Genomic DNA, 12,639 nt, shown 5'->3' on the forward strand with positions numbered 1-12,639 from the left:
TGCAAGTAGTATCACCATGTAAATACAAATATTTAAACAGATGCCCTTCACATTTCTCTTTTACATATGTTTATTCTGTCAGAGATAATGCAATCAATTCATATTTACAACAAAAACATAGTTGGCATTTTTAAAGCATTTCCTTGCTGTCCCTAGCCTATCCTCCTCAGACACTCTTGGTAACAGAGGGCAGAGAAAAAAATAAAACAAGTATAATCCGCTTTAGAATGTCAGGCCACAAGCTGATGAGCTGCACTTCCCATGCAACACAGGTAAACAGTAAATCATTCCATTTTGCAGACACAACCATTTGCAAGCAAAATGTAATGGTAGGACTGAGTGCAGCAGCACTTCTACTGTGTAGATCTATTTATATCAATTGAGTTATCAATGCTTAAACCCAGCCTGAGTCCAACTTTCCTGTCTTACTCCAACTGGTAAAGAGAAATGCATTGGAGCTTTGAACAACTTTATTTAATCTTAGCATAAAATCATGGCTCCAGTGCTTAATGTTGCTCTTTGTTGTTCAAGAATAGACATTGGACAGGAAAGCTGATTACTTCCAAAGTTAAGTTAATTCACTCTACTTCGAGAAATGTGGACTTTTTACTAGGGATATAATTGGTAGTTTGTACACAAAGCCATTTTCATAAGCAAAAGAACAGGAGCTCGGAGACTTTCTGCTTATACCCTTCCTCATGCTCCCAGACTGCCACAGAAAACCCTGTGTCAACTCTTGTAATTTTATTCAAAGTTATAGTGCACTGCTTTTTAACAAAATAAAATCAATTACATCATTCTGATTTAAGATACACTGGGGAAATTAAAAAAAAAATCCGATTTTTTTATCCTACAGTCATGTGGAAGATTTAACTTCAAAAACCTATGAGAAAAATGTCTGTATTGATCTGTATTGAGCCATCTGCAAAGCCAGAAGAATTCTCTTAAACTTGATGATTATTGAAAAACGAATAAGGACAAGAATAATGGATAAATGGCTTTTTTCTTTCCCATTAGAAGGAATGTAAAACTATGCTCTTTGAGGTTTGGTTTTTCTTCATCATTAAACATTATTTTGAATTGGTGACACTGGTTACCTTTATTTAGATACTCTTACAGAAAACATAAGTTTAAAAAAAAGCCTTAAGTCCTACAAATACCTCCCCAGCTACTCTAAGCAGATAAAGTCTGTAAAACAAGACCCCTAGTTACTGTACTCAGCTTGGATTCATATACTTAAAATGATGCAATTCCATTAACGTCAGTTCATCTATTCATGCTTACACTCAACCCATCTGACTTTCTTAAATATAGTAAATTAAGGAGTGGAAGAACAGGAAAGCAGGAACGACTGAGAAACACCAGGACTAAAATCACACTGTAGCATGTTTCTGTAAGCAAATGGTGTGCAATTTTGAAATTATACAGTGACTAAGTAGTAATGTCTATCTGTAGAATCTGCCAGGAAAGGGGTAGGTATCTAAAATCTATTAGTAATTAAGGGTAGATGGGCAAGACGTTTCCAACAATAGCTAGCAAGTTCAGTAAAGCACAGCAATTCCCCTTGGTTCTGCTGTGAATCAGTACAACTGACAAGCAATGACTCAGCTAATCTGCACATGAGAGTTGTACACATTCTCATAACCCACAGTCACGCAACATGGAATAAACAAAACTGCTCCTGAAACAACAGCTACTAGGATACGGAGGGACATATCCAGAGACTAATATTTTTATTCCTTAACATTAACCCCTCACAGGGCAATGCTTTTCAAAAAGAAGTATGTAGAAACATACCTGAACACAGAAGAAGCTAAATGGTAGAACTTAAATATCTGCATCATCAAGAGTCCATTCGAATAATATCATGGGTATGAAATAAGTGGTACATTTTTCTGCTTGTATAAAAGTATCAGCCAGAGACAATAAAGCATGTTTCAGATAGAATCTAAGAGAACTAGCAGATGTTTGCAAGCAGTTCTTTGTCTTTTCTCATTCTGTTTGATTATGACTCATAGAGCAAAAAGACTTTTTTCTTCCATTAGACAGAGGGGTTCATCTGAAAGACTCCATTTTGCCAAAAAGTGTCTCCATTAGACCAAGAAGGTTATTCATGGAGAGAGGATCAATTTCAAGAGCTCCAGTGAGTGGGATAACCGTAAGAGTTAGAGAACACTTATTTTCAAAGCCTGCAAAGGATTCTGTTATTTTCAGACTGGAAAGACCCATACACAACCTGTTCTAGGAAGGCAATTATACACTGGAATCAAGAGGCAAGAATGGCACAGACATGTTATTTCTCAGAGTGTGAGTTTCAAGAACATCTTGGCTACATAGCATTCCCATCACTATCACCTTCATATTGAAAGACTCTTACTACTTTTGCATCACTGGCCTAGCTTTAAAAATCTTCTTTTGAGGACATAACTCTGTCTTTGGCTAGAGATGCTACTTGTGGTATCAGTTTTGGAATCTGAAGTGACCTTTTTTTCAGGCACAAAGTCCTATAACTGTACATAATTTTAAAGTTGGTTCTTTAGCTCTAATACAGGCTTTGCCAGACTATGTGAATAGAAATTCTCACTATATAGAAATCACTTCAGCTTTCCCTTATAGTTTGTCTTCAAGACCTAAAGAGAACTTTTCTTATACAACAAGCTGCCCCTGAAAGATTAAATAAGACACTCCTACCAAAGTAGGAGAAATTCTCAATGAATGATAAAGACCTCCGTGAATTGCTTAGTCTCAAGAACTGTCTACATTCCAAGTCTGTTTTCTGATGTAAAAAAATGAAATTGAACAACCCTGCTTTCTCTCTTGTGACATAAATTTTAGGGCTCTGAGGCTTGACAAAGATCCAGTGTAACTTTACCACAGTGTTGGCATTTAGACTACCAGCTGGTGGAAAAAAGATGAAAACGTTAATACCACTAAAGTTAACTCTAATATAGCTAAATAAAACAGTTCTACGAGTAGGAAGGCTCTGCAGAGGGTTCTGGACAGACTGGATCAATCGGCTGTGGCCAATGGTATGAGGTCCAACAGGACAAAGTGCCAGGTCTTCCTGCTCTTGAGTCACAACAACCCCATGAAATGCTACAGGTGTGGGGAAGAGTGGCTGGAAAGCTGCCTGCCAGAAAAGGACCAAAGAATGCTGATTGACAGTAACTGAACATAAGCCAGCCTGTGGCCAGGGAGCCAAGAAGGCCAACAGCATCCTGGCCTATGTGAGAAACAGTGTGGCCAGGAGGGCCAGGGCAGGGATCATCCCCCTGTACTCAGCACTGGTGGGGCTGCATCTCAAATACTGTGTTCAGTTCTGGGCTCCTCACTACAAGAGAGACATTTGAGTTGCTGGAGTGGGTCCAGAGAAGGGCAACAAAGCTGGTGAAGGATCTGGAGCACAAGTGTGATGAGAAGTGGCAAAGGAAACTGGGGTTGTTCAATCTGGAGAAGACAAGGCTTGGGGGAACTTGCTGCTCTCTACAACTACCTGAAAGGAGGTTGTAGTGATGTGGGGTTTGGTCTCTTCTCCCAGGTAATAACAAGTGATAGGACAAGAGGTAACAGCCTCAAGGTGAGCCAGGGGAGATTTAGATTGGATATTATGGAAAAACTTTTTCACTGAAAGGGCAATCAGGTATTGGAACAGGCTGCCCAGGGAAGTGGTTGAATCCCTGTCCCTGGAAGTGGTCAAAAAAAGTGTGGATGAGGCCCTCACTGACATGGTTTAGTGGTGGACTTGGCAGTCCTGGGGTAAAGGCTGGACTTGACGATCGTAAAAGTCTTTTCCAACCTGGTTGATTTTACAATTCTACACCACAAAGTACAGGATTAATTTTGAATCTAAATGAAGATATTCTCTGTTTTATTCCTAATTATTGCTGTCATAGCCTATCAGCTGAGGCACAGGCCCAAGCCTACAGTCCCAGGCACTGAAGTCCTTAAATTATGATCAGAATTTCATCCCAGTGAAACAATTCCCCTTCACACAAAGTTTACAAAGTGCAGCAATATGAATGAACGCATAATAGTGTTATCTGCCCGACTCTGTGGAGATTCATAGCTCTGAATGTAAAGATATGCGGTGTATCAGCACTAAGAATCTTTCTTCTGAAGAGACTCAGAGTACTCAGATTTTTGGGACAGGTAATGGTACTATCGTGATACTCACAAAACTGAAATATTTACTACTGCTTTTAGGGGAAGAGTAGCTGGACCATTACTAGCTGCTGCTGTTTGTCAGCAACAAATGAAGCAGAATCAGAGTGCAGAGCTGAGGAATCATCACACCATGACATCTGAAGGGTTCTAAACGCCTACAACATAGTCCTCAAAACACCTGAATGAATTTGCAAGAAAATCTGCTAGATACTTGTTTTAGCCACTAACACGACAGTCATTGTAGTACATGGCACAATCATGTGGAAGTGCTCTCAGAGCACTTCATTTTGTTGCCATAAACCAACAGCTTGAACTCTTTGAGGAGTTTATACCCTTGATTGATATATTCTAACACAAATCATTACATTTTCCCATCTACATCCTCATGCAGTTTTCACTGGATGCATCTCTAGGTTCTGACATAAACTAGTGCAATACTACTTCCTCTTGCCAAATCAAGCAAAGGATACAAACTTAAACTAGTAATATTGAGCAAGCATGAGAATAAACACTCCTTACAGGTGTTAAATATTGTTATAAACACTTGGAACACTCTAAGGAAGGTGATACAAAGGAAAATTATTATACTTATATATTAATTATGTGCCATCTCAAAATGAACTGTGAGCTGTTAAAGTTATTTATTAAATGCCAGTGCTCCTCTAAAGAAAACCAAAACAAACTCAGTCTCCTGCTGGGTGACATGCTGTATGAGATTTGTGATATAGAAACTTTCTAAATATTTATCTGGATATTCCTATGTAGATATTTTCTAGGAGAGCATGATGCATTTTTCTCAGGGCGACAGAACAATTTTTAGAAGTTAAGAAAACCCAAGGTTCTTTCAACTCTGTTTGTTATTAAAAAAGGCATCCACAAAACTACCTAGCTTCTCCTTATTATGCCATGGCCAAAGATGCTCTGAAGCATATGTTAGAACTCCAGAGGAGAATTTGACAATGCATAAGGAAGAGCTACAACTGATCTCACCCACTGCAGCTCACACATAAGACTTCCAGAAATTCATTTCATTTCAAAGGGCTCATTAAGTACACTACAGCAGATACTTTATACTCTCTGGTCATTTCAACTAGTACTTGACTTCACAGACACAAAGTATAGATTAAAGATTAGAGTAACCTGAACTAAATCTGTTCTGTGATTCATGAGAGAGCAATCTACCACCTGTGATGTCTCTGCTCATGCTCACACTTACAGAAGCATGAGCAGCCATGCAGTTGCACATTTTGTTGGAAGTGAGTACCTGAAAGATTTGTTAAAGTATTATTTCCCTAACCTGACTGAGCCTGCATGACTGCTATAGGACTATTGCTGGCACCAATAACTTACCAGTAACATGCAGTCACATAAGGAACAGAAAGAAGACGTACTCTTTCTGTTATAGGAAGAGCTTCATTCAGCTTAACCTTACTGTGAAATGATACATCAGGAAACCTTAGCTCCATGAACACTGTCAGCCAGCCAAACACAGGGCTAAGGCTCAAAGCCATTTCACCCACTCCTGAGCACAGTTCCCATGCTGCTACCCAATCACTTTGTGCTGGTACAAGTCTTTCAGGTGCATAAAGTCCTGTATCATTTAGTTGTTCTGTTTTAAAACTAACCATTATTTTCAGGGTTTCCCTCAGATAAATCCCCCAATGTGCTGTGCAGGCACATGGGCAAAAGCTGCACTAACATGAGAGGGGTGAGAGGACTGGCACAGCCATCTTCCTGCTGGTTCCTCAGCTATCATTCTAACTCAGCAAATATGATCAACACAAGTATTTACACAAGTCTAAATTTTAACGTATGTGGGGAAAAAGAAATAAAGTATGTGACTTAGTGTAAATTCAGAAAACTCCAGGTACACTTTTCACTTTAAGGTGAAAGAATCAATTCCATATATGTAAATTTATTTGCACAACAGAGCAAGGCAACTAATTTAACCATTCAATTATGTGAATCAGGAATGCAACTTTTATAAAACTTAACTTGTAGTTTACAAAATAAGATGGGGTTAGGAGAAGCAACTGAAGAAATATGGTTATTGTTAGTATTTACAGCTTGCCAGTATAGTTGGAAGAATTGCTTTCCAATGCGCTTAGCATGACAGCTGGATCTTTCAATAGCCTATGTATGCATCAGTACCATAAATTCAGAAGTGCTATAAATAGAATAGACTATCCAGTTTTCATGATTACGTGGCACAAAGAAATGCCACAATATGTATACCAGAAGATCAGCTCCAGAGTTACATTTGAAAGAAAGCTTTCATTTAAATTCAAAGGTGAGATGCCTGCACCTATAGAGAAAAGTAAATCTCCAAGATTAACATGATGAAGCCTAAAAACTGAAAGAAAAAAAGTTAACGGTTTAAACAGTAGTGGAATTGACACAATTAACAACATACACTGTATGAAGAGGTGCTTAGAATTTGAGAACATTCTAGCTTATCAAGAATGACAACAAAAGCATGACTTCTTGGGGTTTTGTTTTGCTTTAGTTTGTTTTGGTTTTGTTCAAAGACATGCCAAGTTTATAGGCATTGAATTCTGTTGAATCTAGATAAAATATCCATTGTGTCTTCAAAAACTATGTTTTGGAGGGGGACTGTGGTGTTTTCTAAGCTGAGAGATAGGGCCACCCCAAGACTAAAGTACAATGTACTCCAAAAAGAGTGAACCCAGTCTTCCACCTTGAGAACTCATTACTACGCCATTATTTTGAGTATGACAGAAATGTCAAGGCCTGGAAGCTTTAGCACTAAGCAAGCACAAACAAACAAAAAGTAGCTGAATACAAATCAATAAAGTACACAGAACAATGTAAAAACCTATAGTGGTTTAAAACCAGCCACAGAGCTCATTAACTCACACCCCCCCTTGTTCCCCCAACTCCTGGAGATTTGGGGAGAAGAATCCAAAGAATGTAGCTCCCACGGGCTGAGATAAGAACAGTTTAATAACTAAGGTATAACATAAATCACTACTGCTACTACTACTAATAATAATAATGATAAAGGAAATAACAAGTAAAGAGAATACAACATCTCACCAGCCACCGACCCATAACTCACCCCACCCTGCCAGACCGAGCACCGACTGATACCTCTTCCAAATCCCCAAAACACTTAGGCCTTCTGGGTAGCTCTCGGTTACATCCTGCATATGATGTGCTATGGTATGGAATACCTCTTTGGCTAGCCTGGGTCAGGTGTCCTGTCTCTCCTTCCTCCCTGCCTCCCCTCCTCCCTGGCAGAGCATGAGGCTCAGAAAGTCCTTGGACAAACCAAACATTTGAGCAGTAACTCAAAATGTACGTGCTATCAGCAACCGTTCCCAGCCCAAAAGTCAAAACACAGCACTGCACCAGCTACCAAGGAGAAAAAATGACTGCTACTGCTGAACCCAGGACAAAACCCTAGGGATATCTGTCAGAAAAGTCCTCAGAAAACTAAACATTTTTGTATCCAAAACAGGTTCACATAAGTCAAAGAATAGATATTTTGCTATTGGCTGTGTGACGTAAAAGGGCAAGCTGCAGTAAGACTAATAAAAATCAGTAATGACATCAATCAAATGTCAGCTAACATGGAAATAAAGACTACAGGCAGAACTGCATAGCAGGAATAAAAATTACTGTCCCTAGGCTGCTTATTGCCACTGTGCCAGTAGAGGTGACAATGTCCTAGAGCAGAATGCGAACTCTTCAGTTTCCTTCAGTTCAGTTTGGCAGCTAGTCTTAATCTGCTGATGGCTTTATGATAAGCCATCAATCTTGACATCAACATGGCTGAGATGCACAAAGCTATTTTGCTCTCCTTGTTCTGTGGCATCAGCAACATGCAAAACGCAGTCAGAATACAGCTCCTTGGTGATTCCAGGCAGATCCTCCAGTAACCACCAAGCACTTGCTGAAGCTCAAAAACATAGATGCTAGACACTCAGACGTCTCTTGCACTTTAGGTGCCTAAAGCCATTTGATTTCAATGGGAAGTTCACAAACACCCCTGACAACCTGGTCTAAGGAAGCCCAGTTCCTCAACCAGAATCAAGGTTAATTGAGATTACAACAAATGATGACCCAATTTGCCACCACATTCTTATTAAATTGGAACTTGTTTAGTCTAATTGCTCAACACTATCTAATTAAAACTGAGCACTCTGAGCAACAATGATCTAAAGCTGAAGTTCACCCATGCTTATGTCATATTGAAGTGATTCTGGCCATTAGGAGAGTTACCAAGTCCCCTGCTGTTTGCTTGCACAACTGTTTCCATATTCACATGATGAGCCAAATCAAGGAGTTGATTTAGATGAAAACTAATCTGACTAAAAATTATCAGCTTCAGCATAGCTGCATAGTTACTTGAAGAATAGTACTGGTAGAAGTGGGGAGACTGAAAGCAAAGTCATCCCCTAAGAATGAGGCAGGGGAGAGAAAGAAAATTGTTAGGATTATCAAAAATACAATTATCACTTCAGAATGTAAAACCAAACTATGACAGGTAACAATAGAAAACCAACTAAAATGAAGCCACACCCCCATGAAAATAAGATCTCAAACATGGCTAATGTGTGAATGTACTCACTATGTGCTAAGAACATTTATAGATATGGATTTATGTCACACATAAGAAAAGACAATGAACAGAAGCTTACAAAATCTATGACAAAACATCCTGACTAGATACAGACAGACAAAACATTGTGGAAACACAAAATAATCATTATTTGGATACCAACCAGCTGAGCAAAACAAGTAACTTTTTACAGTATTAAGCAGCAAAAGAGCATGCCAAAAAAATCCATAGTATTCCTGACAAATGAGAAGTAACACAAGAGGTGAAAAAAAGAACTAACTGATGAAACTAAGTGGGAAATTGATACATTCTCCTGTACACAGTATGGCAAGAATCAGGGTAAAATATCAAAATTCAAACAAACAAACAAAAAGCATAAAGTCAAAACAAACACCACCCCCCCCCCCCCCACACACACACTATTCAGGCACCAAACGCCTCAGACAATAAAAGGCTGTACTATTCTCTCCCACTAGGATGTCAGTGTAGCTGTTTTCAGAATACAATAGTAAAAGCCTTCAGAAGCATAACTCTAGAAAAGGCAAGTATCTACTAAACATGCAACAACTCCGCATATATGTATCCAAGTTCTATGGTGGGGAGGAGAAATTTGGGACAGGTTTTTGCGGGACAGGAGAATGCAAAAAGAGAAGAAAATGATTAAGCTTTTTTTGTTCAGAAGCGAAGCCACTGAAATATGAGAACTGCTCATGGAGTTTCACAGAAAATAATTAGTAAACATTAGCTTTGCTGTATCATACTAAGGTTTCACTCAGTCAGCTCCACTGTACTGTACAAGCAACACTAAAGATATCCTCCCCAGTAAATTAAAAAATCACCACCTTGCAGGTTAGGGTTACATAAATGACAATTTAAAAGACAATGTGACACAACATTAAGTATTTTAATACTATTTGTAGATATTTAAGGTGTGAGATTTGCTTTCTATTATTGTTCTTGCATATTATTTCATTATATGGAGGTAGCATCATCTTTTCCAAATAGAGCAAACACTGACATATCTAGCAATTCATTTTAATCTCATTAAAGCAATTTTTATAGTGGGATATTCAGAAAAGGCAGTGTGTTTCTGGATAACATCAAGGAAAGTTCCACATCAGGGACAACCTAAAGGACAGCAAATAGTTAATCTTTGTGAGAAAATGAGGCTGAAAAGACCAGACTGACATTACTGTCTAACAGGAACAGGCAAAGTTATTTTACTATAATAGATTTAAAAATGCCAGACAAGCCAAAAATACATACCTTTGTACATCATATAAAGGATACTGCCTGTGTTACAGGCAGCTTTTCAACTCTGCTTACACTTCACTCAGTACGGGGAAGGCAATATGCTACTGAACAGTAAAAGCTTCCACTGGATTATTGTATTTACATACCTGGACAATCACAGCAAGTGATTGCCTTACAAAAAGCTTATCAAGCAGAGTTGAAGCTACCTTTCAGCAATGAGGACAATGCAGAGGCAAATGTGAAAATTTCACCACAAGGAAAATAATGTTTCCAGAACAGATGCTCAAGTAGAGAGAAAGCAGATGAAGATGTCAGGAGAAGATCAAGGCCAGGTTGAAAAGCAATTAGTAAGATAAAGACATGAAGTAGGATCTTTTACCCTTTAACAAGGCAATGATCCAGTAAAGACATATTGCTGGAAACATAACCTTTAATTAGGGAAACAGCAAAGAAATTTGCTGCCACACAGGGGAAGTCAGCTATGCTGATTACTGTGAGGTAAAAACCCAAACCAGTAAGTATCTTTTGCAATTATATGCACTACATGAAAACTATTTCCTCTGCATTTCCCTAGAGTCAACAGACTGCTTTCATTACAGGAGCTATTAGCAAATCAGGTTTTAAAACCCACTATTTAGTAAAGTTCAATATTTAAAAAAAAAACAAGCAAACAACAACAAAAAAGAAACACACTCCACCCCCCCCCCCAAACTCAGTATCAAAAGTAGCATCAATGCTTACCTAAAAATAATGCCACGTGCCAGAAAAAGAGAAAATTAAGGCACTGGGAATATCTGCTCTGAACATTGATGACAGGCATAAACTAGAAAAGCATCTAAACTAGCAGAATAAGCAAACTGAGAGGGAGCTGCAGCTGGTTCTCCAATTACTAGATATTGTTTAAAAATGCATATTCAACTCAAAATCGCTCAGAACATTTGTACTCTCAAAGATTACTTACATAGTAGTTGAAAGATCTTTTAACTGTCGGATATAAGTTGTTCAAAAAGCTGCAAATAAATACTTTAAGGAACAAGAAGGAAGACAAAAAATGACAAACCAGAACACAAGTATTAATATAGTATCTTCTACAGTATTTCCTAAGGACTATGAAAGTAATCTCTCAAGTTTTCTCTTCTGAAAGCCCAGACATATACATTATGCACAAACAGGCCTGTTATCAGCCTGTGGCAACTGTTCAGGAGTGAATATTCTCTTACAGGGAATACAAAATCTCTGAATGATTGGTGTTATTAATGTTAACACTCAGGGAATCTTGCAAAATCAGCTGCAGGGGAAAAGAAGAGGAAGTACAATTCAGTCTTGGTGAGGGCCATATCAGAAACTCAGAAATGTTTATACATGTACACAGTTATCCTATTCTATGCATTTTAAAAAAGAATAAGAATACAGTACCTATTTTTATCTTGCCTATACATTTTACATAGCAAAAAGTAAAAAAGAACTGCTACTGAAAGACAGAAAATAAAATGAGTGAAGAGTAAAGCACTAAAAAAGCTGTATGTAAGCATGATGGCCAGCAGTGTTTCAGAGTAATATTTTAGGAAATACCTGAGTAGATAAACAGCCCTTTCAATATCACTGAGCTCTTCATCAACTGTCAACCTTTCTATTTCTTCTGGTGTCTGTCAAGCATGAAATAGAGTTTATGAGTTTACAATGCCTTACTATTTCATCATTTTAATCTTCTTAAAACAACCCCTTCTTCCCAACATATCTAGGGATGGTTCCATGAGTAGTTTGAATTTAATCCCTTAAATCTTTAGCCAATATTTCAAATTCTACCAAATAAATCTTTCACCAGGAAAAGATGGAATATAATACAAGTACAGTTCCATGTCAGACACTACCACTACTAATCACTTAAAGTATAAACAATTCACATATAGATTAATCTAAAGACCTAAGTATATTTTTCTCCCAGCTTAATATTCTTATACTGACAATATTAAGCCCCTGCTATATAGAATTCAAGACTGTTTATTCCAAAATGACGGAAAACAGTTTTTAGTATCCTGATGCTGTAAAAAATAAACTGCCTATTCAGTTAGCCATGCATAACTAAATCAGACACAATTTCAAATGGATTTTAAATCATCAATGTATTTTGAAGTGTATACCTTCAGGCTCCTGCGAACTGGCCTCTCTATAATAGTTAGCTCCTGCAGGTCTTCTATGTATCCAAACAAATTGCTCTGACTAAAATCCATTTTGGAGAAGATGATTATTGGATGCATGTAGCAACTAAAGGCTTCGGCAAGCGATGCTTTCCCCGAGCGTCTCTCACATAGCACTGAAGGAGGCAGCGCAGGCACCGCGCAGCGCCTCTCCGAGCGCGCCCGCCGCCCGCCTCAGCTCACACACTGCGGCAGCGGCCGCCTCTCGCCCCAGCCGAGCCTCCGGACGGAAAACTTTCTCCTGGGCGGGCAAGGATGGGGGCCGGAGCTCGGTGCAGCCGGTAGTACCTCGGAGGAGGGGAGTTTGGAGATGAGTTTTCCTTCTTCATTGGCCACCCCTGCCCGCAGGGGCGATGGGGTAGGCTGCACCGTGGGAGGGGATGGCAGAACCTCCCCACGCAGTGCTCGGGCTGCGGGGCTCGCTCCTCACCGACGGGG

At 38.9% G+C, this 12,639-nt stretch overlaps 1 protein-coding gene across 1 annotated transcript in view; it reads right to left on the reverse strand.

The window, feature by feature from the left end:
* The window catches only part of PPP4R4 (protein phosphatase 4 regulatory subunit 4), a 62,739-nt gene extending 50,425 nt beyond the window's left edge, over window positions 1-12,314 (reverse strand). Inside the window, exons 1-2 of the mRNA XM_005149522.3 lie at window positions 12,145-12,314; window positions 11,576-11,649 (exon numbers count right to left, since the gene is read on the reverse strand). Of these exons, the coding sequence (XP_005149579.1) occupies window positions 11,576-11,649; window positions 12,145-12,261 (191 nt within the window). The 5' untranslated portion in view covers window positions 12,262-12,314. The remainder of the gene's footprint in view (window positions 1-11,575; window positions 11,650-12,144) is intronic.
* Between the last annotated feature and the right edge of the window lie 325 nt (window positions 12,315-12,639).

The sequence above is a fragment of the Melopsittacus undulatus genome, chromosome 4, assembly GCF_012275295.1.
Source record: "Melopsittacus undulatus isolate bMelUnd1 chromosome 4, bMelUnd1.mat.Z, whole genome shotgun sequence".
NCBI lineage: Eukaryota > Metazoa > Chordata > Aves > Psittaciformes > Psittaculidae > Melopsittacus > Melopsittacus undulatus.